Source organism: Agelaius phoeniceus, chromosome 18, assembly GCF_051311805.1.
Source record: "Agelaius phoeniceus isolate bAgePho1 chromosome 18, bAgePho1.hap1, whole genome shotgun sequence".
Classification (NCBI taxonomy): domain Eukaryota; kingdom Metazoa; phylum Chordata; class Aves; order Passeriformes; family Icteridae; genus Agelaius; species Agelaius phoeniceus.
In genome coordinates, this window is record NC_135282.1 from 594,945 (window position 1) to 621,657 (window position 26,713).

The following is a 26,713-nucleotide window of genomic DNA, read 5'->3' on the forward strand; positions in this document are numbered from 1 at the left end:
GGCTGGCACTGCAGGTGTGACAGGCTGCCAGGGCGGCCCCACCTGCCCGGCCCTCAGCCTGCCCGTGCCACTCTTCAGGACACTCAAACGCCACCTTAGCCGCAACAGCAAAGGCAAAAGAATATTTCAAAAATTATTCTTTTCTTTTCTTTTTGTTCTGATGTGCGACTGCTGGTTTACAAAGCTCTGCCATAAATCAGGGAACCATTTTTTTTCTTTTGCAGGTTTGCCAGGCAGCAGTGCTCACTTTTCAGCTAACCTTTCAGTTAAAAGCTAAGTTTAGTTGCCTTTAGAGCTTGTGCTTCCAATTGTGATTGACCTGATCCGTGTCCAGCCGTGTAAGCACGATGTTGCCATGCGTGGAACTGACGAGCCTGTTCTTTCTGTTGTTGTTTTTTAGCTTTTAGGTAACCCAGCCTCTGCAGGACGGCCTGACAGGGTGGAGCATGCAGGGCGAAGGTCCTCCCATGGCAGTGCAGTGCCACAAAGGTCTCGGCCCCTGCTGGTCCCCTCCATTGGTTAGTTGGACAGAGCCGTGCATTTCTGTTCTTCGCAGCCTCAGGCTTGGGGAGGAAAGCATCAACAGCCTTCAAAGGCAGCAGCAGGCTCTAGTGTGGAGCCAGGCTGCTCCTGGTGTGAGGGGGTGAGATGGGTGCAGACACTGAGCTCTGCTGGACCGGGTGAGCTGGGGCTGCCTGGCTGTGAGGGCAGTCACTGGCACTGCTGGCAGCTCTGCTCTGCACTCAGTGCCTGCTGAGCTCTGGGGTGGTTTCAGCTCAGGCACAGCTGGATCTCACCTCAGGGCAAAGCTGCTGGCAGGTCACTCATGGTCAGTGAGGTCAGTGTGGCCATGCAGGCCTGTCCCAGCTGTGCTTCCTGCCATCCATCAGCCATCGTTTGTGTTCACCTGCCATTCTCTTGACTACTTTTTTCATTAATTCACAGCAAACTCTTGCAAACCTAACAAAAATGGCTTTCCTATGTGAGCTGTGCAAATGTCAGTCTGGTACAGGAAATCAGCCCAGCTTCCAGTGCAGGCTTTATGAGCTTTTTTAAAAAATAGCAACTTGCTAATTAAAAAAAAAAAAAAACCAACAAAAAAACTCACCAAGCTTTATAGGACATGCAGTGAGGTTTGGGTTTTTTTCACTGAAATGCCAAACATGTTTCAAATATTAACTGGGAGAGTTGGATGATGAGGCCAGCTTGTATTACTGAATTGTTCTTTCCTGAATTTGCTGTCACAGATGGCTACGGTGGCCATGACCGCCTTTCCCCAGACATTTATGAGGAGTCTGAAACAGACCCTGGCACAGAAGACCTTTCCACTCGAATATTTGTTGCACTTTTTGACTACGACCCACTGACCATGTCCCCGAACCCCGATGCTGCAGAGGAGGAGCTGCCCTTCAAGGAGGGACAGATCATTAAGGTGAGACCTGAGGCCACAGGAACCACAGCACTTTTACAGACAGGCTCTCCTTTGGGGAAAAGCTGCCTGTGTGATCACAACCCTGGGGCTTTTCCTTCAGAGGCTCAGGTGTGAATCTCACCGGACCTGGCAATTAATATCTAGTGCTAAGGGCTTAAAAATGATCACAAAACGGGCAAAAATCTCAAAGCTGCTGTAGATAGTGAGAGTCTTTATTAAAAGTTTAGGTTAAGCCCAAGCCTGTGGCTCTGAAGCTCCATTGGCACAACCCCTGCAGGAAGAGCTGCTGCAGAGAGGGTCTTTGTGGCAGAGGAACCCCAGAAGTGCTGGTGTTGTGCCAGAGCAGAGCTGCAGCATTTTCCAAATGCTTCCTAAATGCTAAATCCTTTTTGACCAATATTGTCCTTCTTTGAATATCAGGTTTATGGGGACAAAGATGCTGATGGGTTTTACCGTGGAGAAACCTGTGCAAGAGTTGGCCTTATCCCCTGTAACATGGTCTCTGAGATACAGGCAGATGATGAAGAGATGATGGATCAGCTCCTTAAACAAGGTTTCCTTCCCTTGAACACTCCAATTGAGAAAATAGGTAAGGGAAAATGCAGACATTTCCCTCCAGACTCTTGGCTCCCTTAGCTTGGCTGCATTTACCTTTTGTTTTTATGCAGATGCATCCACATTTTGCAGTCATTACTGCCCCAGGGGATACATTCTGTGTCAGTGTCTGGACAACTTTATATAACTAATATTTAATGGTGATAGCATTGGCTGCAAATGGGGACCTGCAGCTTCGCAGCTCCACTTGTTGCTTTCTTTTCTGATTTAAAAAAAAAAGAGTGGGTTTTGTGTCCTGAAATATTTACTGCAGTGCCTTTATCAATACCTGCAGTGCCTGTATCAATACCTGAGCACCTGTATCGGTACCTGCAGTACCTGTAGCAATAACTGCAGTGCCTTTATCAACAACTGAGTACCTTTATCACCACCTGCAGTACCTGTATCAGTACCTGAGCACCTGTATCAGTACCTGCAGTACTTTTATCAGTACCTGAGCACCTGTATGAGCCCCTGCAGTAGCCGTGGCAGTAACTGGAGTGCATTTGCAGCGCCTGCAGCACCCGTGTCAGTGCCTGCAGCACCTGTGTCAGTGCCTGCAGCACCCATGTCAGGGCCTGCAGCACCCATGTCAGGGCCTGCAGCACCCATGTCAGGGACTCTCTCTCTCTGCCCTCCCAGCAGAGCCCGTGTCAGGGCCTGCAGCACCCATGTCAGGGACTCTCTCTCTCTGCCCTCCCAGCAGAGCCCCGTGGCCGGCGCGGGGGCCGGCAGCAGCCGCTGACCACCAGGAGGATGGTGGCCCTCTATGACTACGACCCCAGGGAGAGCTCCCCCAACGTGGATGTGGAGGTAGGGGCACAGCTGGGCCCCTGGGGCTGGGGGCACAGAGCCTGTGAGCTTCCTCAGCCGTCCTCTAAAATGTTGTTTTGGTTTTGGTTTTAATTGGGGAATTGTAGAAGGAGAAAGTGAATTTTGAAATATGTGGGACATGGTGCTTTAAAACACAGCCTGGGTTGTTTTCTGTTTCTTATTGAACCAAATCTTTTTCTAAATTATGGTGTTTCAAAGTAGTTTGGCCAACAAATCAAATAAATTGTGCTGATGTATTGCAAAGATTTTGTTTGTTCTCTCTCCCATGGCCACAGGAAATTAAATGCAATTTAAAAGCCCCGCCCTAATTGCATTTAAGCCACAGACAATTAAAAGAGCCCAGTGCACTGGGTGCTGATCAGAGAGGAGCTGCCCATTGGGAAGGTTTTGCTGAAGAGAATCCAGCACAGCTGCAGTGCAGGAGCCTTGTGCCTCAGGGGCTGGGCTGGGTGATGCCCTGAGCTCCCTTGCAGCCCTGAGCAGCTCCCCCTCCACCAGGATGGATTTAGGGACCCTTTGAAGCTGCAATTCAAAGCCTCAAAGCTTGTGCAGGTTCTTCAAGGCCTGAATGTCTTGGCTGTTGGTCACAGGGAGCCCTGTGGGTGTCCACACACACTGGGACAGGGGCTGGGCTTAGCAAGGAAAAAACCCCAAGGGAAAAAACAAGAAGTTTGGCTGTCAAAGATCAGTTTGGTTTCACCAGTGTCTTAACATGAAGGAGTGGGGGGAAATCTGAATGGATTCCCTATTAATAAAGAAAGGCTGATCTTTGCCTGTCCCTGCTCCTCCCCTGCAGGCCGAGCTGACCTTCTGCACTGGGGACATCATCACTGTCTTTGGTGAGATCGATGAAGATGGATTTTACTATGTAAGTTGTGTCTGCTGGCTCAGCCCAAACTGCTCCCAGCTCCAGCAAACACCAGCCTGGGGAGGGGATGTGGAACTGTGTGAGCTCTCAGCCTCCCCAGGGGCCGTAGAGGGGAATTTCCTCTTCCTCGCCAGCTTTGAAATAGGCAGAAATGTGTCCCTGCCTCCTTGGGAGCAGATGTGGTGGGAGGAAAGCACTCACTGCTCCTTCCCTTGCTGGCAGGGGGAGCTCAATGGACAGAAGGGGCTGGTTCCTTCCAACTTCCTCGAAGAAGTGCCTGACGATGTGGAAGTGTTTCTCTCCGAGGCGCCCTCGCGCTACGGCCACGACGCGCCCATGCGAGCCAAGGCCAAAAGGGTAAGCAGCCCCCTGAGGAGCACCTAAACTCCCATCTGCCATCCCACTCTGTCTCTCGTACCATTTAGACATTATCTTTAACATTACATCTAAATTCATTTGCCCATTTAAAGTTACCTTTCAAATATATAAAATAAAACCTGAGGGAAAGTGGCTTTAGCCTTTGCCAGCTCGTTACGTTTGTAAATGGAGAAACTGAGTGGGCTGTGTGGTGGCAGTCATTGCAGTACCGCCCTTCATAACCTGAATTTAAGCAGCTCTTTCCTGGTGATAGCTATTTCCCAAAGCTTCTAAATTGCTCTTTCAAAAAGTTTCCTTTGCACAAAAGCCTGGTACCAGTGTTCCTCTAAATACAAACTGTAACTGCAGCTGATGGACTGACAGTGGTCCTCTCTTAATCCTTACAACTTCCTGTTCCAACTGGCAATAATTAATTGCTCAGAGACTTCTCTTTCATGAAAGAATTAATCATGTTTAGAGTATCTCATTTTTGGTTTTGTTTCATCACTGCAATACTTTTATATATTATATATTTTATATATATTTTTATTTCTTTGCTCATCTGCTTGGAAACAGAAGAAGAGTGTTCATTTCACACCTTAATAAGGCAATGTAGCCTTCACGTAAGTGAGCAACTGAAGATACCAATAGAGATTTCAATTAAAGCTACCTGGCTATCTAATGCAAGTCTTGAAACTTAATTGTGGGGGAAAAGAAAAGAAATATGTCTCCAAACCCCTTGGCCACAGAAGACCAGGCTGCATGCCTTTGCTGTACCTAGTCAAGTCCTCTCCTTTCTTGGGAGACAAATCCTTTAAAACAGGAACCTCTGAAATCCATCAGCCCTCCCTGTACGAAGGTCAGCGTTTGGAACATATTTCTTCCCGAGCTCAATGTTTATGTTTACATAGAGAGGAGAGTTTGATGTCTAACTACCCTACAAACAAAGCTGCATATTGCATTGCTAGCCAAGCTGGGATGTAAAAATTCCAAGCTCATGTGTCAAGAGAAAAGCACAAAGCTGCAGCCCCTGCAGAACCAGCAGTGCCGCTGGCACGGACGGTAGTTTACAAGGGGATAGTTGGTTCTGAAACTCACTACACTCAAACACAGCCACTTAAATTGTCTGCCTTAAAATGTGTTTTCCACAATCTATTGTACCCCAGTTTGCCTAAGACCAACTATTCAACACTTCTGAAAAGAATCCCCTCCTGTGGTACAATTCACTGGATTTTCCTAGCAGCGTACCTTTGCAATATTAGCAACTGTTTGGTTTACCAATGCAATAAAGTCTCGACCTGAAACATGCAGCTCACTGAATGAATGCATTAGACTCCATATCTGGTATCTTCAGGTGTACGTTGGGGTGCTTTACCAAGTTGTTTTGGTTTGTTTTGTTTTTTTTTTTTTTCATTAGAATTAGACCTTGATTTAAAATCAAAGTAGGCTTGAAGCCCCTTTGCTTAACTCACTGTTGCACAATGAGCCAGTGAATTGCTGACATTTTAACTTGAACTAAAGCTAGCAGGCCTCCCTACAGCATGGATTCTACTGTGAAAATATCATCCTAATTGATAGCAACCATTTTGCCAGCTGGGCACTGTAGTTAGGATAGGCTGAGTATATGTAATTTTAGCATTTTCATCCAAGTGCTTTTGATGACTGAAAAAAAAAAAAAGCTGTTCAAAATATTTAGGAATGCTGTCATCTAACAACCTCATAGCTGCAGCATACACATCAAGCACTCAGGGCCTTTAAGCTTTCTTTGATTGCAATTAAGGTTCATTTTAGCTTTTTCTTTTTCCTTTTTTTTTTTTTAAGCCAGTGTGCCATCTTCTCTAATCTGTACATAAAGTTTGCTAGCCAATTTTAAAGAAAAGGCATTTAAAGGACATTAAAAAGTAAGTGATCATGTAGCATTTTAAGTACTTTCTTCTGAAAAGAGTTTGGCTTCTATAGATTGCTAATCTGTAGTACTTAACATGTTTATTTTTCTTAAATCTATAGCTGAAAGTATCCCTCTCCATTTTAGTACTATCAGAGTACTGAAATGAAAAACCAAAGCCAATTTTGTGGCTTTTATGGCCAGAATTCTGGCAAAGCAAGTGTATCCAACATTTCCTTTACAAAGGTACAACCAAAACTGGGCTTTATTGGTGGGTTTTCAATTTCTATATTTTTTCCCCTCTAAATTGATGTATTTTCCATAAGCCCACGCAGTATTTTGAGCCAGAGAGAAGAAAGAAACCCCTTTTGTTTAAGTGGGTAATGGGACAGGTGATGTTACCAAGTTTCTTGCTGCTGATGGCTTTGAAGCTTTCAAAGATTGAATAAATGATAACAATGTACCTACTAGGTTCCTCCTGAGAATACAGGTACCTCCCGGAGAGCACCTTCCCCCACAGTTCATCTCCATTCCGGGTCTCCTCCGTCACCTGTGCTGGGCTCGGGGAGCCCCGGGAGAGGCAGGGATATGGCCTCGAAAAAGAAAAAGGGGCTGCTTTCCAAAGGCAAGAAACTGCTGAAAAGGCTTGGTGCAGTGAAATGAGTCATGTGCTCCTGGACAACCTGTAAAGCTTCCAGTCTGTGTACTTTTCTTTGTTTTTAAAGTCAAAACTAGGGCTTTCATGACTATGCAGTACTTTACCAGACCGTTGCATTTTTAACCCTGACATCAATAGAGTCATGCCAATTGCTTAATCAAAACAGCAAGGAAAAAAGGGAAATGGATTTGCTGTTGCAAAAGTATTTTTTAAAAAGTTAAAAAAAAAAAAAAAGTTATGGGATTAAGACCAGAAGAACATGGTTTTATTTGAAGTCATCTCAACACCTACAACTCCATTGGAAAAATCTCAGCCTTTATTCTCCTTTAACCATGAGTGGGGGGAGGAAACTCTCTTCACTGATTGCTAGTTCAGAGAGATCCCCCCACTGGATCCACTCATTAACAAAAATGGTCTTGAAACTCCTAGTTGAATCAGCCTTGATGTTTTGCCTTATTAATGCACAATGATTTGTACTGTCTAATAAATATGCAGCGTATACTTTGTATGTACTGTGTATGCAGCTGTGTCCATCCTCCCTCCACCAGTAGCTCCAGATGAACACTGGTACTGCCCCAGCCCCAGCTGATGGACTCCTGGCAGTGTGCAAGTGCTGTGCTAAACCCTTTTCAGTTTTTGCTGCCCCAGTAAAAACCAAAACCCTGCACTGGTTTGCCATTCTCATGCAGGGGAACCAGGCAGTGTAATTACTCAAACCTCACCCCTTTCCATCCTCCAGCTCTGGGGTTCCTGGTTCCCTTCCTAAGCTACTGGGAAAAACCAACTGCACACCAAAACCCCTTTACTCCCCCGTTCTTTCCTGTGGAGGTTCAGTGCTAGGTTAAAAGGCATTTTCATTCTGCTGCTGTCAGATTGAGGCAAGTCCATCTGCAGTGAAAGGACAAAGCGTTACAGCCACACCAGGCTCTATCAAACCCCAACTGCAACATTGGCATATCACAAAAACCAACCCTCCACCCTGATGGCAGTCATTGGCTGTTACTATTTTGTAATTCTTGTCCATTTGTAAATTGTTTTTACTGTTTATACATACTTTTCAGACTGCCTTTCTTTTTGTAATTTATGGAAGGTTTATAAATGAATGATCAAAGCTTCCCCATTGTGTCTTCAGATAACAATGTAAATTACTGTAAAATACTGTGTGCTAGATTATAACATTTAATTAAAGAAAGTAACTGGCCTACATTTGTGGTAAAGTACTGTGTGGGTGTGTGCATGTGTACGATCGTTGTGTATTATATTTTATATAAATAAATAATTTGATATTTTGTAGAGTGCAGTATGTTTCATAAATCCCCTGTGTCAGCTGCTGCCTTCCTGTGTCAGCCTTCTTTCAGAACTGTCACTGCAGAATAAAGAAAAGCTCCTCATCTGCAAGAGCTTCCCAGAGGTGAAAAAGGGTTGCAAAGTTACTCCAGCAATTGTCCCATCTGTGCCCAAAGCCCAGTGCTGAAGCACAAAATACCCAGAACAGGTTCAAACGGGCAAGGATTTCAGCAACAACTTTATTTAAATCTCACAAAGAAAAGCAACAAGGTTCACAACAAGGTGGTTAAGAAAACCAGCACTAATCTGAATTTCTCCAGGTGCAGTAGTTTGACTCTGCTACTGCAAAAATCTGGAATCAACCTCCATCCCCACAGCTGCTGTTAGTTTCACAAAATGGGCTGCAGAACAGTGACCAGTGAAAACCTCAGACATGAACAAACCAGGGCTGCTTCCCAGTGCTTGCAACTACAAAACCAAAACCCCAAGCCTGCCAGGGCACTGATATTCCTTGATGGAAATGTATTTCTCAGTTAAGGAGCCTGTGTTGAACTGCCCCTGGCTGCACACAGCACTGGCCCTGAGCTGCCCAGCCTGGCAGAGCCCTCACTGCCCTGGCAGCACCAGAGTTTGGGGCTGGTGTGCAAATCCCTCACAACAACAACTGCTCAAAATCCTGCCAAGGTTCTGCATTCTGTGCAGCCTGCAGACAAAGCCTTGGTAACCAAGAGCACCTGGTCACCTCCTCTTAAGGTATGAAACAGCTCAGGAGACAAAGCTGGCCCTCATCTTAACCAAGAAAAACAAGGAATCAACAATATTGAAGCATTTTGAAAATTAGAAGGGTAAATACCAGCTGGAAGAGTTGGGATTCTGGTCTGCATAACTATCTCCCATGCAAGAAGTAATTCTGTGTAAGACTTATCAAAATGTAAATAAGAACAACCAATAAACTTTGGGAAGAATTTGAGAAAAACTTTAGAAAGTAAGTATCAAATATCATAAAAATTTTTGTAGTTATTCTAGCAAGCAGACACCTGTTCAAAATGCAAATCTCAAGCTTTTCCTTGGTACAATGAAAATAAAATAATTTCCACAGCTGCACATATCCTGTGCACGTCTCTTATGAAAACCAAAATGAAACCAAAAGCCCAGACAATTCTACATTCCCTAGAGAAGAACTGCTCTCTTCTGTTTGGCTGGTAACTCAGCTTCAAAGGTAGTACAGTCTGTCTGAGAGCAACAGGTTTGGTTCTCTGTGAATACTCTGACCCACAAGGAAAGCCAACTTATGAGCGTACTGGCAAGGAGCAGGTACTCTGATAATACCCTGCAGAAAGGGGAAAAAAGAAAAGGAAGGCAATTATTTTCAGGTAATTTTAAATAAGCATGCAGATGCTACAACAAAGAGCCCTGGACCTCCAAAGTCTGCATACTTGTAAAATTTGTATTGCCTGTTGTTTATGCTGATTGGTGAAAATAACTTTACATACTCCCAACAAAGAACAGATGCAAAACCCCCAAACTTCCCGACTGTGGTGCCCTCCTGCCACCTCTTAGGCAGGTTAACATTCAGTGCTGGGCCTTGCAGAAGGTGGGAGGTGTGTGTGCTGTCTGTGGCTGCAGAAGTGCCCGAGCTGAGCGTGTGCTGAGCTGTGTGTGCCGCAGAGGCCTCAAGGCAATGCAGCGGCACAGCTGCACCTCCACAAAGGAGCAGACACTTGTGCAGGTGGGCAATGTCAGTTCTGCATGCAGGCTGGCCCTGGCAGGAGCACTCACCGACCAGTTGTAGTACATGTGGCACAGCTTGTAGGTGAGGCGCTGCACGTGGTCGGGTTTCAGCTGGCTGGTGTCGTAGATCACGTTGTAGTGCGTGGGTGCCACGCAGCCGTTCTTCACCGTCTGGCTCACCACGAAGAAATCGTACCTGCCACAGGAACCCCAGCCCGTTACTGACAGTCCCCATGGATCTGTCTTGTTTTGAGAGCCACTTCATGCTTATTGAGTGCACCCCACAAGGATGCCTAGGCTGTGGCCACAAAAGCCTCCTCTGTGTCTGAAAGGCCAGGAGACCTGGAGGAACGTGAATAACCTTATTATATGGACCAGGTCTTGAGACCAGAACAACCTCAACTCTTTGTTCTGTCCCCTTTTCCTCCTGATAACCACCCTGCACATGCCCTTAGCTTACACTGCTCATTTTCTCCAGCCCCTGAGCCACACAAGTGTGGGAAGTGTTTTTACACTTGATCTTACAGTCCCACTGTTGGATCCATCTCCTTTGTGCCCAGCCTGGAGCAGTGTGTGTGTTACCTCTGCAGGAACTCACCACTCTGGTCTGGTCACCACTGTATCAACAACAGTCCCTGGGGGTGGGTTTTTGAGTCCTCCCCCAACCTCTGCAAAGAACCTGGCATTCACTCGTTTCTTCACCACAATCACAGTGAGTCTCGGGCTAAAAGAAAGGGAAAAGGAAAAAAACAATACTCTCCTACAAAACTGCACAAGGAGTATTCAGGGGCAGATTCTCTGGGGTTCCAGGGCATTAATTTCACATGTAAGTCTTTAGTGATTCAGAGTAAGACATTGTTCACAACTTTAGACAGTCTTCATCCATAGGCTCGTTTTGTAGCCCAGTGTTTATTTCTCTGGCAGTATAAAGAAGAGGGTTGGTAGAAACAGATTTACCTGTAGTCAGTACCAATACTCTTCAAGCAATCCAGAAACTGAGGCACTTCATAATTAACCAAAGTATTGAGTTGTCCATCTCCAACACCATCACGATACACAAAAATGCGAGAGGGCAAAGACTTATTCCATTTAGACCAGTTCCTCAGAGCAGCTTAAAAAAACAAGAGTAAAAGCCATTAGTTGTGATGACAATTCATTCCAAAACAGAAATAGATTTTTATTCCTAGAAAAACAGCAGTAAGTTGGAAAAGTAAGGTCCTCAATCCCTCAGTGTCCTGCTGCACAAACATAGCTGCAAGGAAGAGCTCTGCTTTGCCTGTGCACCCACAAACAGAAAGGACCCACGGACACACCTGCTCTGCTGGCCTCTCTCACAGCAGGAGCTGCCCTCCTTGAAATCAGACTCCCTTAAAGCATTCTTGGAAGTGCACTGCTCAGTAGTTTTTAATTATTGCAAAGGAATGTGGCAATCAGTGAAAGATTTATACAAGATGCTATTCATTTTTTTCAGCAGTATTTATAATAGAATGTTTAATCTCTGGTTATCCAAGTACAGGCTGGTAAAGCCTCCTCTCAGGCCAGCAGGAGAGGAGGATTTTGAGAAGCTGAATTGTCAGTTCTTAGATCTGGCACTACAAGAGCAGAACTCCTTCCCTTTCCTTCCCTTACTTTGCAAGCAGGTTTTGATTCCATCCACAAGTTCTTGCCCACGACTTTGAACAACACAGCGGGAGAACCACCTGTGAAGAACAAAATGAAAGAAACCTTCAAAGCATTTCCCAGGCTTGCTGCAATGAAGTTATTTTTAAAATGCCCATGACCACTTAGTCTTTATGGGTGTCGTGGGTCAATGCAGCCAAGGAAGAGCTGGGGTTCTATGAGAATATTCCCCCTAAATAAAAACATGGTAAAAGTGCCATAGCGTGACTTAAAATTCTTCTCAACCAAGAAGAGCCTTTCCCACAAGTCAACACAAAAGAGGAAGACCCTGTTACCCTGATGCTCTCTATTCATCCCAGCCATGTCTCCACCACTTGACCCCTCTCTCAAGCAATGTGGGACAAGGCCACTCCTTCTAGGGATGCAGTGGGTAAAATTCACAATACATTTCACATTAACCATTACAGCAAACCAGTTATGAATTTTCCTGATGGGTGATCCCATTGAAGCTGTGTTCCAATCAAAGGAAAGGGTTTTTTTACTGTTTTGAGGGTTTTTTAGCCGTGGCAGCCCGCTCTTACCGTGTGACAGACTGGTTGAGGCTGGCGACGAAGCCCGCGATGGACTGCTTGCCAGAGACAGTGTCATGGTAACAATCGATGCCCACAATCATCACCTGCTTCAGCTGCAAGGCAATCACACACAGCACCTGCTGCACACCGGCCTTGCTTCTGAACTACAGCCTCAGAAAGAGCACTTACCATTCCTAAGAAAATACTTACGGGGATCTCCACACTCCAGAGCTCCCCACCCATTTTACAGTTCATTTGCAAGGCAATCTTTGTTGCTACCGTCATGATAGTCTGCGGTTTGCTCAAAGTGCGAGCCAGCACACACTGGCTGGGGATGGGGCAGTCTGTGCACAGGTATTTCTTGATGGCATCATATTTATCCTTTCGGGAGCTAGACAAGATACAAACTACCTTTGAAGGAAAAAGAATCTTTGTAAGAAGCTGCATTCTCAGAGCTACACAGCACTTCAACAGTTCTTTAGGAAAAAGTTCTTATGCACAAGAGAAATATTCAAATGTTCACAGTGAAAGAAAGAACTGCAAAGTGTCAGTGTCTGTACTTCAGAACCAAAGGCTCTTATCCAGAAGGATACCCATGGTCAGTGTTAGCTTTGCACAGGAGGATTGGCAGGTACATAGTGGATTCTCAGGAGCCCAAAGCTGCGGTTCTGAGAGCAAATCCCACTGAACATCAGTTACAGAGATAAACAGGATTTGAAATTATGGATTCAAATACATACTATGTTTATGTCAGAGGTAACCCTTTGCTGTAAAACCCTTAAATATGCTTCTGTTCTATCATCTACTTCAATCCTGAAAAGAAAGAGAGAAAATGCTTACAGAAAAAGAACAGCTAACAGCTATTGAAACTTAGTAAAAGCATAAAAGCTCACTACGCATCAATAGTGTATGAAATGTCACATTTACAGCTATTAACAAACCACTTTCACACATCTGAAGATTAAAAGGAATCACCTCCAAACTCAGGTTTCCAAACACAATGAAATTCAAAATTAAAAGCAAGTACAGGTACTCAAGGGAGGATATTTGCAAGGAGAACAGATCAGAATCAGAATACATCCTAAGTCAGCAAAAAATACTCCTTAGAGAAGGGTTTGTTTCAATGACTGTCTGCCTGATACTTCTTAGTTTTGGCATATAAAAAGCTCTCAGAAATAAAAGTATGAGTAAGGAAAGTCAATCCCAAGAGAAAACAGAACAATCTGCATACTGAAAGCAACTGTGCTTTATGAAAAACCTCCCAGACACCGGCTGTGGGACACACTACACCCTCCCCTCCCAGAGCAGCCCAGCACGGTGACGGTTCTCCCTGAGCTCAGCGAGGACACTCACATGCTGGGCCTGTTCATGTGGATGCCCATGGAGGGGGTGACCTTGAAGAGGCTCTGCAGCAGGGTGTTGGCCACGTCGTAGTTGCGGCGGGTGTAGATGAGCAGCCAGCTGTCGATGGGCATGGAGCGGATCAGGGGCACGCCGCGCGTCTCCTTGGTCCAGTCGGCAAACTGGGGGTTGTAATCGAACTGCGGGGCAAACAGCTCACGTTTGACAACAGCCTCTGACTGCACGCACATCTGCACTGCTCACAGGGCTCATCCTACCTGTGCTGAGCACACATCCTGTGCTCATCCTGCCTGTGTTCTGGCCACCCAGCTGAAATCCTTAGTGGCTTTTCAGCAGAAAGCCTTGGCACCTCTTTAGCAGATGGAAACTAATGGGAAACACCTCTGCTCTCCTGGACTGTGTGCCTGGCCAGAAGGACTGCTCTGCAAGGACAGCCTCATTGTGATGGAGTGCCTTCAAGGGTTTCTAACTACAGCTTGGGAACAACTTAAGAAATCTGCAAATCTCCTGCTTGGACAAAGACTTGTGTATAACATTTTCACTCTTTATCCTTCACTTATAAACCAAAAAGTACCATTTCCTTCCTTAAGAACTTGTTTCATCAGTGAGACACCCAGAAGATTTTAGAAGTTGATTTATTATTTACCATGGCTCCTGATTGAAAGATCTTTTCTCCTTGAACAATTCTTCCTGTAAAGGACACTGATTTATTATCAAAGCTTAAACCCCAGTTTCGGAGCTCCTTCTGAACATTGTCATCTCTGTTTAAAAACAAGATATGAATGAAAAACGTGAGAAATTTGTTGCTGCTGACTTTTTAAAATCTAGTAAGATTTCAGAAGTTTCACTGCAAGAGGTTTGTTATAGGCATCTTTGATGAGACAGAAGCAGAGGACAGTAGGTGCCATACTTTTGGATGTAGTTGAGAAGCCTGCCAAGCTCGCGCTGCCTCTGCTCGGGCGGCAGCCGTGTGTGGATGGCCAGGTCCTTCATCATGTTGAAGTCGTTGCGCATCTTGTCGGTCAGTCCTGCCAACAGCAAAGCCTTTTCTGAGTCCGAGTCAAGATGAAGGACTGTAAAAATGAAACTTGCTGCTCGTGCAGATTAGTACTACATGTCCTGCAGACAGAGGAAGTGGTGGCAGTAGTAGCCCAAGTTTTCAGTTGCTTCCTGTACATACATCCCCATAGGCATGAAAAGAAATCCTGGATTTTTGCACTTGAGAGGAAACCACACAAGGCATTGCAGCTCTTCAGCTCCGTTTTCAAATCAAAACAAATAGCTGAGATGTTCAGGTACTGCTAGTGCAAAACATGTATTTATGTATCTTACAAAATTATCATCAATTGCTAGTGAATTGCTCTTTTTCAACAGAAGTTCTACCACCAAAACTCCACCAGTTTTCAGAGTGCTGATGTTGAACACCATAGCTAAACACTATTCAACAACAAACCCCCTCAAGCTTTCTGGTCCCGTTTAAATATCCAATCTTGTAGCTACAAAATGTGTTCCTAGACTCACATTTATAGAAACAAAACAGTTTCCCTGAACTCTGCAAAAAGCTGCTGTCAGAATACCTCTTTCAGTAGGCATTATGGTTTGACAGATGTTTTGATATGGAAAATGCTATAGTACCTGTTAAGGAGCACAGCTCTGGAATCAGAGCCACAGATCCTTGTATGTTCCCTCTCTTCCTCTTCATCTGACTGATCAGGACAGGCTGCATCCAATCACTAATTTCTATGTTATATTGCTGTATCAGAAATATAGACTGCATGTTAATTTACTCATAACAAACAAGTTATTCATAACAAACATTATTATTTCTGAATAATAGTGCTCACTTTAGAAAACAAGTATTGTTCCTAAAACAAACCCAAAATCCACTAGTAATCTTTTTCAATTAGCACATCTCAGAAGAATTACTTTTGCCAGAAAAGGCAAAGCAGGGAAGCACTGTTCTCTCAACTGATGCCATCAAACTACTGATGTGTAAGAGACAACAGAAACAAAGCCTGTGCCTTGCCTGAGGCATTATCATCTGGGCTATCTAATTCAACACTGGGATGCTCTTTCCACTTCAGCAATGGACAAAGTTCCCAACCTACAGAGTAATTGGATTTAAGAAATCACAAGAATCAAACAAGACTGCCAAGTGAAGTTTCTGAACTTGAGCCTTCCCATAGCCCTGTTTCTGCCGAAGCTGGTACACATGAAGGAAGACCTGACAATTCCAGGGGTGCAGCTGTGACAGACACTCAAAGCAGAGGCACCAGAGGCACTCTGGCTTTCCAGCCTCAGTTCTGCACGCTGTGACAACGTTATCTGTGTTCCTCCCACATTACCTGGCCCTGCTTCCACCTTCCCAAAGCTTCCCTTCTGCGTTTCCCCAACAGCTCCTTGCTTATCTGTGCAGGCTCCTGCCTGACCAACTACTCCCTGGGATGGACTACTCTCAGCAAACCATGCTGTGCAGGTGAGTTACTGATCTCAGATTACACAGTGTCCTTTAAACAAAATTCTGTTAAATTAAAATACTATGGATTAATTAGAAACCCGTGCATCCTAAGTAAACCTGTAACAATGACTGAGCATTCCAAGTCAAAGCATAGAACACACAGTTACATTTTCATACCTTTTTGTAGTAGTCCACAAAGCTCATCTCAGAACCATCTGATTTTCTGAAGGTACTCTTTGGATTGTTATCCCAGTCGATGTCATCAATTCTGTATGTTCTGTTATTGTACCTACATAAACATTTCATCACTCTTTGTTTAAATCTTAACTCAGATAGAAAAGAAATACACTGGGATGACAAAGTTACTGTCAGTACTCATGGAAGTTTTGCTCCTTTCAGAAATAATAACTTCAAGTTTTCAACTGTAATAGGCTCTCAATTCTACCTCAAGCTAAACTGTAATAAAATCAAAGAAAACCAGTGTGTACTTTCTGCTTTAGCAAATGCTGTCACCTTGATCAGTTTGCTAGTTTGACAATGACAGCATTTTCTGGCTTTCTGATGCTTTATTGTCTACTTCAGGACATGGAGCACCAAGAGCTCTCCAAGAAGACTTACTTTGTGAGAACAATTAAACCAATCAGCTCTTTAGCACAGGCATCTCTAAATCTCTCCTCTCCAACCTGGGAGTGAAGGCTGTGCATAGTATCCAGCACTGTCTCCCCACGGAGAACCTTGTGGCTCACGTCTGCACACAGCATGATATTCTCCTCATACTGCAGGATGGAGCTTGTGAAGCCCAGCCACACCATCAGCCTGGCAAAGGAGAACACACAGAATCTTAGTGTGCTTTACAGCATCTTCATTCTGACCCCTTATTCCTGCCCACTTTCACAGACACCCAAGAGCAGTGATGGCACGGTGAAGCCATGATCCAAATATAACAAGCTCTTGAAGGTTAACAAAATCAAAAATATTTTACAGGTAGCTGTCTTTAGTCAGCTAAGAAATCCATTTCATGCTGTTAAGTACCTCACGAAGTGTGTAGGTATTCAGGAGACTTTCAGAACAAAAAGACCAGAGTTTATCCAGCTGGACACTGCCCAGTTCCTCCCAGCAGCCAGGCTGTACAGGCCAGATTAAAGGCAGGGAGTGCAGCACAGCCCCATGATGGCCCCCAGGCAGCTCAGGCCCACCAGCTCGTAGAGCAGGCCCAGGGCAGGCAGGAGCACCAGGCACACTGCAGGGATCCTGCAGGAATGAGGACAGCCCTGACAGCAGCAACCCCTGCACCCCTCTGAAAACCAAGGGTTCTGCCTAACCTGTGGTTAGGGATGCAGACTGGATCACTGGGGTTGTAATAATTACGTCCAATCTGCTGCAAATTCAGCATCTTCAAAAGCCTAAAAATAGAAAAATGGATGTCCTTTAGCATTATTACTATTATTATCATCATCATCATCACATCATGCATGGTCCAATCCCTATGCACAAACTCAATGCTCATCTGGTTATGTAAAATATGAACTTCTCATTACACTCAATTTATAAAGGTCATGGACACTTATTAACAATAATCAGGTGAGAAGTTCAGGTCCAACTCCACCCTTCACCAACCAGCTGAAAGCAGCAGTCCCAACAGGCCAGATACCAAGGTTAAGAGGAAAGACCAGAGCCACAAAGGAGGAAATTTGCAGTTCAATGTCCTGCTGTGTAATTTGCTTTAAGAGGCAAACCCACACACAAAAAGGAGGGTGGGGTGTTGTAACTGCCTACAACAGCATGAACTCCTTTCACCCTAACATGGCTCAGAAATACACACAACTGCACTTGACAGTACTGCCAGATGTGGCTGGCCCCACAATAACAACAGCCAGAAAGGCTTAAAAATTTACATTTATAATACTTATTTGTTGTAGCCTATTCCTTGGAGTGGAAAAATTTATTTCAGATATTTTTAGAGTAACTTCTTATAAAGACATAACTTGTAGAGCAAACCTTCTAAAAATGATGTTGTAAAACTGCAGACAAGTAGGTGAAGTGGGTGGCAACTCATTAGTGAGTGTGACTGTTATCTTCACATCCTCCCCATTTCGAGTCCTACTGAACAGCTCAGTAACCTGAGAAAGTGAAATGAAGTTAACAAAACCAGAGCAAACAGCGCTGTCTCTGCATTCTGCTCCAGTAATATCAGACTGGACTCAGCCATTTTTATTCCAAGCAATAATTCAAGACTAACTGAAATGTGGATTCCATCTCCCACTAGGACTGTCAACTACAACCTGCAAGACTCTGCTCATGAGGATGAAAACAACTTGGGGGTAGAATGGGGCTCTCCCAGAGCAGCTGAACTCGAGATGAAGGCAGGGACATCACTTACCCATCACCAGATAGGAAAAGGACTCAGCTTGAGGAAATAAGCTAACATATTGCCAACTAATATATATTTAATTACTGATTCAGATACTGGGAAGCAAAAAGACAAAGATTAGCACACAGAGTGAAAACTTCTTCCCCTCTCCCTTTTCCAAACTCAGCTTCACTCCAGACTCCTCTGGCCCCTCTGTGAACAGCACTGGCTACACCCAGTCCCTGCAGTGAAGCAAGGAGTGGCATACAGCACAGAGGGCAGGGATTGCCATCAGTACAGAGGTGTTTTCCCCCTGGTGCTCCTTTCTTCTCAGATCTTTCTTTGCTCTGCAATTTTTCCCTGCTTTTTAAATACACAGAGGTGCCAACAACTTTGCAGATGGGCTCAGCTTTAGCCTGTGATGGGTCCATTCTGAATCTGGCTGGCAATGACTGTGCAACACAGGGCTGACCTTGACCCCTTCCCATAGGAGCCACCCTGACCCCTCCAGCTGCCACATACACCCAGCTCATCCACCCTTTCAATTATGTGGGGCGTTAAAATACAGAAGGTATGAAAAGATCTAAGTACAAAGGAAACAAAAGGAGAAATACTGTCTGTAGTATCACTTCTGTGCAGAGGATGATTCCAGAAATTAACCATTAGAACCAGAAGTTTATTACCAAATTTCTCTACACAACAAATTAGCTTACATTGGTATATTCAATACACTGCCTGTGGGACATCAATTCCCTAAGCTCACCTAGCTAGTGAGAACCAAGAACAAACTGCAAGCGATGACACAAAACCAAAGGGCATTCTGGTGTCATACCTTGCTCTCCAGTTTCTTTGGCAGGAACAGTATGGAGCCATCGAAGGCATGTGTCTTGCCGATGGTCTCCTCGTGCTGGAAGAGCAGGGCGGAGCGCAGGCGCCGCGCCTCCATCTCGGGGCTGTAGCCAACGTGGTACTGGTACAGCGCCCACTGCGGGCGCGACGTCAGACGGAAGTGGTTGGTGGTCAGCTTGATCATTTTTCCTGAAAAACCTGAATTGAGAGCCAACGTGGGAACAGTTACAGAATGTTACCATTTCACAGCCATTCAACAGCCCGAGACAGTTGTTTAAGCTGTGGCAGGCAGACAAAGATTAGAGGCCAGTGGTGTTCCTCATCTGCTCTAACCCCGTGAGCTATGGCTCACTCTGTATTACCAGACACACTCATCCACCCTCTGGAGCTTTCTGTACAGCCTTCAGCTGCCAGGACAACGCTCCGTGCTCCTCTTCAGGTACCAGCAACAACTCCTTCTCTTTTTTTAATACACTCTGAAGATTTATCTTACTTGGCTCTTTAGGGGAAACTAAGAGCAGAAATAAAGGAAACTCCTCCATTTCAAACTGCTTACATGTCTAGAGTCTGATTTAAACATACCAGTTTTGGATTCTTGAACGTGCACCATGGCCTGCCGAGTGTTTACCCCAAGGTCATGGAAATCTCTGCGACGTCCACCCCTATCTCTTAAAGACAAATCCTGGAGTCCTGAGGAAACCTGTAACCCTATTGTTTAAAATTCAAGAATCACAACTAAGTAATAAATAACACACATACTATCACATATTAACAAATAAAAATATATAATGCAATTAAATCTTGAAAGGCATTAAGACAAATTTAAGAGTAATCACAAAATGTTAAATTTCAGCTTTTGCTGTGTAGCAAACATCTTCCAAATCTCAGTAACAAAACTCATTTTGAAAAGAAAAAAGAGATGAATACAGTCTAAAGGATGCCTCATTTCTAAATACAGGTGTTCTAAAGGATGCCTGTATTCTCTCCAGAACAGGTGCTCTTGTAGACACCAGATGTCCCAGTCCTTCTCACCTTCTGGTCTCCTCTCCTGCAGGGGGGTCTCACAGGTGCGCAGGTGCCCGTGGCCCCCGGGCTCTTCTGACTGTGCTGGAGGAACATGGAGCTGCTGCTGGAGCTGCTGTGGGTGCTGCAGCTGCTGCTGGGGCTGCTGTGGGTGCTGCTGCTGGGGCTGGGGCTGCTGTGGGTGCCGCCGGCCGCGCAGCGGGCCAGGCATGCCCTGCTGGACCTGCCACTGGGGAACAAACAGGGCACTCACTGAGGAGAGAAACCACGCACTCCAGGGCACGAGGGATGCACGTTCTAACCCTTACACGTACATTTATGTTATGTACATTTAAATCCTTTCTGTCCTATACTAAGTAGCACAGTTACTGCTCTACACCTGAAACTCAAAATTACTGGACTGGGGAAACTTTTAAAGTTATTATTCATTTAACTAATAGCTAATGCAAATCCCCTCTTTCCAAGCTCTAACTAAAATTCATGGACTTCTCATTTTCTACAGTCCCTCTGATACCTCAGAGTATGAGGTAACTGACTAGTTATTCTATAAAAATGTCTTTTGTAATTTTAGTGGCTAGTGAATAAGTTACATTAAAAAGTGTCGTGGCTGGAAGAACAGCAACCTTAAGCCACGAGCAATCCCACAATTCCGAGTTTCATGTTACTGGAAACTTAATAAAATATCTTTAATAAAACAGAGCTGTATTAACTGTACACCCAGCAGAATATATGCATACACACATAAAACATAGAACACATCTGCCTGATATTGAAATAGGAAGTAGGTGAGGTATGACTCTCAAATCCTGGTAAAGAATGAAAAAAGAAAACCAACTCACAGGTGCATCTCCTACCGCAGCAAGAGGAGGTGTCTGTCTGGGAGGCCTTCCTCTGGCTCTAGCTCTTCCAGTCATCTTCTAAAACAAGCCACCTACAGCATTAGTGTTCTATCTTCCCACCCTTATTCCAATAAATACTATGAGCAGCACTAGACCATCTGCCCTGCTTTGACCTCAACTGGCTCAGCAGAACACACCCATCCCTGCCGAATTCTCTGCTCGGGGATCTCCACACTGACAGAGCCATCAGGGGAGCGTGGGCAAGGCCCTTCCTTCAGTCAGGTTTGCAGGGATGGGCACAGGCCGCCTCAAGGCTGAAGCTGTGAGTCATTCAGAGCTGCGGCCTCAGCCGAGGTAACCCGGGCCCTCGGACGTCCCCCCCAGGCTCCCCCGGAGGCTGGGCTCAGGCCGGTTCGTTCCCTTACCCCAGGGCAGAGCTCCTTCTCCAGAGCATGTGCCGGCGCTGCGGCCTGCTCGGTCCCGCCAGGCCAGGCCCGGTCCGGCCCGGGCCATCTCCTGCACTCCCAGCCCCGGCCCGGGCCCGGCCCGCCTTCCCGGCCCGCCTCGCGCAGCCTGTGGGGCCAAAACCCCACCAGAGCCGCACCGGGCCGCGGCCTTACCTCCGCCTGCCCTCGGGCCGCACGGGGACACTGCTCCTAGCCGCCCGCAGACAGCCAGCCGCCCTCCCCGAGCCCCCCCTCGGTTCTGTCCCCGCTGGAGCCGCCGCCGCCGCCGCAGGCCAGGCCCGGGACAGCCCCGGGACAGCGCCGGCCCCGCCGCGCCCTCAGCACCGGGCCCGCACGGCACGCGACAGCGGGGTGAGGCGGGAAGGCGCCCGCGGCGCCGATTGGCTGCCGAGCGCTGCCGGAGAGTGCCGAAGGGAGCCGAAGAGAGCCGAAGGGAGCCGAAGGACGGCGCTTGCCCCGCCCTTACGGCACCGCCTCTGGCTGCCGTGCCAGCGGGATCCGACCTGGGATGGCGGGGATCCGACCCGGGATAGAGGGGATATAACCCGGGATAGCGGGGATCCGCTAGAAACCTGCAGCATTAGTGTTCTATCTTCTCCTTCCCACCCTTATCCCAATAAATATCCAGCCCGGGATAGCGGGGATCCACCCCAGCACGGCGGGGCTCCCCCGGCCCCGGGGCGCTGTCCCCGCTGCGGGCGGGCTCGGATGTCCCGGGCAGTCCCGGGCAGGCGGAGCGCGGTCCCGTTGGCAGTGATTTCCCCCTGCCCCGGCGGTGGAAGGTACATTTCAGCTCGCCAGGAGATGGAGCAGTCCAACAAGAAATGGAGCTTGGCTGCCCAGCGCAGGGAGGCTCGCTCGGCGCCCTGGGAGCCGGGGCTGCGCTGCCTGCGGCTCGCACACTGACCTGCCACCAGCCCTGACTTTATTTATGTCGGTAGCATCTGCATTTACCAAATTAACATCTTTTGGGAAATTTCAAATCAATCAGATGCCATACATGGAAACCTGTTGATACATTTAAAGTGTTTTAAAGTGCTTCCAATTAATGCACTTAACACACGTGTGTTTAATGCTATCTATCCCACAGCAATAAAATAAATATAAGTCCTGAGAAACTATGACTTCTTAACTGACTAATAAAACTGACATGGAACTATGAAACAATAAAGCACAACCCTTACCATAAGAACTATTAAAACACGTTTTTACTTTGACTCTATTAAATGGCTTTATTAAATGTTAATAAAAATCAGCATAACCCGTTCCTGGCTGCCGCGGAGGTACAGAGCCCGTGTCAGTGGAGCTGAGCGTGGTGCAGGCTGCCACCAGGAGGGATGTGACCCAGCCTGCTGCAGCACCCCAGCTCACTGCGAGTGACCCTCCTGCCCCGAGGGACACCGGCAATCACAGAGAGGGGAAAAGCTCCCATTGCTCCCAATGGCTGGGACAGGGAACCATAACTTGTATTTTGGGCTTCACAACAGAACCAGAAGACCTTAGTGTTGGGGGAAGTGGTCTGAAGTGGGAATTCACTGCCCAGCAAGCCTTTCCATGAACAAGGGATGTGTAGATGGCACCAGGGCTCACGTGCACCATTTCTGTTTGCCAGTGTGCCTTTGCTTAAAGATTAAATGGCCCTGGTGTGTTTGGGACACTGACTTCCAGGGACAGAGAGAACATTCCCTAATAAAGAATATTCCCTAATAAACACTCACCTTTGTGAAACACCACTCTGACCCTGTGAGGTCATTTACAGTTTTTGAGGTTCCTGCAGTGAACAAGGCTCCTTTTCCTTGTTCTCTGCTATTGCAGGTAGAAGTGGGTGACCCTGTTGACATCAATACTTAAATAACAGGAATATCTCTTTTTGTTTCATTTGTATTGTCAGTCTGTCCTCAAAGGCAGTTTTCTTGTGCTGACTATGTCAGCACAGCAACCCACTCGGTTCTCTCTCAGAAGTTAAAAAGCAGAGCTTTCCAACTATGGAAGCGTGGATGTTGCTGCTTAAAGACAACCTAAGTACTTTCAGCATGTGATCTCCATTATTCACATATAAATCTGGATAAACATTTAAGAAACTCAATGCATACCCTTAGATGTGGCATGTTCAGTGCCTTTAGGAGCAGTGATTACTCCTTGCCATGGGCTCTTCACCCACAGTGGCAACTTTTATTGCTCTGTAGCCTGCAGAACTCTCCAGTGGGTCAGAGGTTGAGCTGCAGAAACACAATATGCAGATTGTTTTGGCTCAGCAGTATTTTAAGATAAACAGAATATAAAGATGTTGTCAAAGTCATTTGCGTTATGTAAATCATGAGAAAGCAGAATGTGTGTGTTGGAAAGAGTTATGTTTGTTTATTCATTTAAAATATCTGCCTGCTTAATGGTTTTCTGATGCCAAATTCCTTACATTTCTCTGCAGAACTTAATTACCTTCAGAAGGGAGTTGTTAAACTATTTAATCAGGCTGGCTACCTACAGCAATTCCTTATTAAAGTGAAAATAAACATCAACAATAAGCACTCTAATTTTTATACGTGGGCTGTCAGACAGTTAATTAGAGCTTAGTGAAAGACAGGTTCCAGTGTGGTTCAGTCTTTCAGGCCTGCTTTTTTTGAGCAGTTCCATCCAGTTCAAGCTGGCTGTGCAGGTGCCTCAGAGGACTGTCACAGGCAGAGGGAATGAGGAGAGGCTGCAGGTCCCTGGTGCCCTCAGCCCAGGCTGCTCCACAGAAACACCAAGGCAAACAAGGTGTGGAAAATGGCAACTGCTTGCACGTCATTTTTGCCTTGCCAAAGCCCTCCCAAGCTGGACTTCAGCACGTCAGAGAATCACACATGAATTTTCCCCCAGCTCTTTGGCGTGGACTGGGCTTTGATGTTTGCTTTACCCTGATGCAATTGTTGTTGTCTCCTGTTGCTACAATGAGCCATTTCCCATCCAGGTCATCTGCAAAGGGGAAAGGACTGCATGGAAACACAACAAAGAGCACAGAACAAAAGAAAATCAGGGATTTTTCCAGAGGCCCATTTGATGTACAAGTATAAACAGGAAAAAGATGCCTGAGGAGGTAGGAGGCAGGAACTGCACCAGCAGACAGCTGCGTGGTGAGCAGCACTTTGGGCTCCTGAATGGCAAATGAGGGAGAAACTCCAGTGCACACAGGGAGGAAAACACTTCACTGCCTTTAGTGGAATGCTGAAGTGTATTCAAATGCCTCACAAGGAAGGCTGCACTCTTACCTTCGTGCATTTCTTGCAGCACCAGGACCAGGTACCACCAGCTCTTTCTGTTCCAACCCAGAGAAGGCACCATCTCCAGATGGAAGAATAAACCCCATTATTTGCTGTGCTGGAGCCAGAGGAACCCCTCAGAACAGCACTCAGTAACCTGCATGCATAGCCAGGTTCTCAGGAGCCCAGCGTGGTGCACCTGAATCTCATTAAGCATTTGTTAAGAAATTTTCAAAGGGGAGTTTCTCAAAAATAAGCATTGGAATTCATGTTCCTGTGGTAGGTATGAACTAGTTGTGAGTCTGGACCACAGTGCTTTTACATTCTTCATTAGTTTTTCCTGAAGTGAGAGAGGCAAGGTTTAAAGCCTGTGTGGCATTGAAATAGGAATCAGGAGCCAACAGCCTCTTCCCAGTGCAAGTTTTGAGGGCCACGTGTCCTTTCCTGGAATGGAGCTTGGGACAGAGGAGCCAATGGCCCTGCCCTGGCTGGGGTGTGGGGCACTGGCAGCGTTTGCATCCCAAAGCAGAGAGCAAAAGGCATGAGACAGAAAGGAGAATTACCACTGAGGAGATATTGCACCACTGCATAGCAAAGATCATGGAAGCACTCTCTCAAGAAGAGAGAAAATAAAGGTTTCAACTTTGTATTTCCCTGCTATATTAAAAATTCACATCAGGCCTAGCTGACATTTATTTTGTGTGCAAATCCTGCATGAAGTGAACAAGAAGTGATTTGGCATGTTCTCAATAACAACTGTATTAGATGGAGAGGTCACATTACACAGACAGGAACAAGGCCTCCAGAAGTTAATACTGTAATTAGATTTGTGAACCGTATTCAATAAATAATATTAAATTCTGTAAGGTGTGTATTCTGTAAGATATCCTTTATTACCTATGTTTTTAGCAAGAGGAGATGGAGAGTTAGTGTATGGAGTATGTTAGAATAGAACAGTGTTTTGATTCAGATATAATACAGCAAAATGGGAGTGTTCCAGGAGAGAGGCTAACAAGAATTCTCAAGTTTAGATAGATTGATTTCAGCTCATTTAGCAACTCAGTTTGATCTAATTGTCTTTTTATTGCTGAGAACATTCCTGAATTGTGCAGAGAATTTGGGTTATGTGATTTAATGTTGGATTAAAAAATGTCACAGCTTAACTTCCTTTAAAATAGTGTAGAACTTTGTTCACAGTCAACGAAGTTCATTATTTTTTTGTTCAAAGCCCAGCTGCAGGCCTGGAGCATTTCTCATAAATATCAGGAAGTACCCGAAGCCACAGTCAGGATTAAAGAGTTGATCTGAACCTTAGATCTCAGCTTTAAAGCTGTAATGTACAGTGAGTTTGGTTTCATGGTAAAGGAAATGGTAATTGCTGAAGTATGTTTTCTTAAGTTGCAAAATCATTTTTGAAATGTTTTCATGGAAAACTCTGCCAGTGCCGTGCCTGAGAATGAGTGGCCTGGTGGCACTGAGGCTGTGCATGGTACAGGGCAGGCTGGTGGCACTCCCAGGGCAGGCTGGTGGCACCGAGGCTGTGCATGGCACAGGGCAGGCTGGTGGCACTGAGGCTGTGAATGGCACAGGGCAGGCTGGTGGCACTGAGGCTGTGAATGGCACAGGGCAGGCTGGTGGCACTGCCAGGCACAGCTTGGTGGCACTGCCAGGCACAGCTTGGTGGCACTGCCAGGGCAGGCTGGTGGCACTGAGGCTGTGCATGGCACTGAGGCTGTGCGTGGTACAGGACAGGCTGGTGGCACTCCCAGGGCACAGCCTGGTGGCACTCCCAGGGCACAGCCTGGTGGCACTGCCAGGCACAGCCTGCGCTCAGAGCCACAGCCAGGGCACTGCCTGTGCCAGGGCATCCTCAGCTTTGGTATTCCCAGAGCTTCTGGAAGATGGGTGGGCTCTGACAGGCACACACCCGTGACAGGGGCGTGGGTCAGGAGTGGTACCCTGAGTTACAAAAGGCTGAGGGGACTCCTCGGGGTAGCAGTAAAGTGTGAGCAGGAGCCCTTGGCTGCTGAGGTGTGGGCTGTGGGGCTGGGGAGGGTGGGAGAGCTCAGCCCAGCTCAGCCCAGCTCAGCCCAGCTCAGTCAGACACGTTCCTGCACGCCCTGTGCACCTGGTTACTGCTCCAGCCAAACCACACTCCCTCTGCTCTGCTCCCATTATCTCAGCTGAGCGTTTCATTGCACCAAGGCAACTGCTCTGTATTTAGGAGGAAAATAAAATCCCAGCACTTGGTGCTCCCTGACCTTTTCCAGAGGAATTTGCCTTTGAGCCTC

At 46.2% G+C, this 26,713-nt stretch overlaps 2 protein-coding genes across 13 annotated transcripts in view; one reads left to right on the forward strand and one right to left on the reverse strand.

Annotated features, from left to right (window-relative positions):
• RIMBP2 (RIMS binding protein 2) overlaps positions 1-7,921 on the forward strand; it is an 88,219-nt gene extending 80,298 nt beyond the window's left edge. For 6 of the 12 annotated variants that reach the window (XM_077188013.1, XM_077188011.1, XM_054645973.2 and 3 more), the window contains 7 exons: positions 401-518; positions 1,248-1,432; positions 1,853-2,021; positions 2,730-2,839; positions 3,657-3,728; positions 3,951-4,085; positions 6,442-7,921. In XM_077188013.1, coding sequence (XP_077044128.1) covers positions 401-518; positions 1,248-1,432; positions 1,853-2,021; positions 2,730-2,839; positions 3,657-3,728; positions 3,951-4,085; positions 6,442-6,633 — 981 coding nt within the window. In that variant the 3' untranslated portion in view covers positions 6,634-7,921. Of the gene's footprint in view, positions 1-400; positions 519-1,247; positions 1,433-1,852; positions 2,022-2,729; positions 2,840-3,656; positions 3,729-3,950; positions 4,086-4,661; positions 5,918-6,441 lie in introns of those variants that run through there. The other 6 variants (XM_077188016.1, XM_054645972.2, XM_077188018.1 and 3 more) reach the window with 4 other exon arrangements.
• A 297-nt stretch (positions 7,922-8,218) lies between these two features.
• Positions 8,219-21,399, reverse strand: PIWIL1 (piwi like RNA-mediated gene silencing 1). Its single transcript, XM_077188021.1, has 21 exons — positions 21,340-21,399; positions 20,720-20,797; positions 19,890-20,109; positions 19,440-19,565; positions 18,841-19,055; positions 17,657-17,778; positions 16,981-17,061; positions 16,277-16,474; positions 15,836-15,947; positions 14,836-14,953; positions 14,111-14,228; positions 13,847-13,961; positions 13,192-13,379; positions 12,579-12,651; positions 12,049-12,249; positions 11,848-11,951; positions 11,276-11,346; positions 10,604-10,757; positions 10,245-10,370; positions 9,695-9,842; positions 8,219-9,245 (listed from the first exon to the last, which is right to left on the reverse strand). Exons 2-21 carry the CDS (start codon positions 20,792-20,794, stop codon positions 9,129-9,131), a joined length of 2,682 nt encoding a protein of 893 aa, XP_077044136.1. The 5' UTR covers positions 20,795-20,797; positions 21,340-21,399; the 3' UTR covers positions 8,219-9,128.
• Between the last annotated feature and the right edge of the window lie 5,314 nt (positions 21,400-26,713).

Coding starts and splice junctions, on each gene's coding strand:
- PIWIL1 (XM_077188021.1), bottom strand. CDS start 20,794: ATGACTGGAAGAGCTAGAGCCAGAGGAAGGCCTCCCAGACAGACACCT. Junction 16,475..16,980: donor GTCTGCATCCCTAACCACAG/GTTAGGCAGAAC, acceptor CTCCTTTGCCAG/GCTGATGGTGTGGCTGGGCT. Junction 10,758..11,275: donor AATCAAAACCTGCTTGCAAA/GTAAGGGAAGGA, acceptor TGTTTTTTTAAG/CTGCTCTGAGGAACTGGTCT.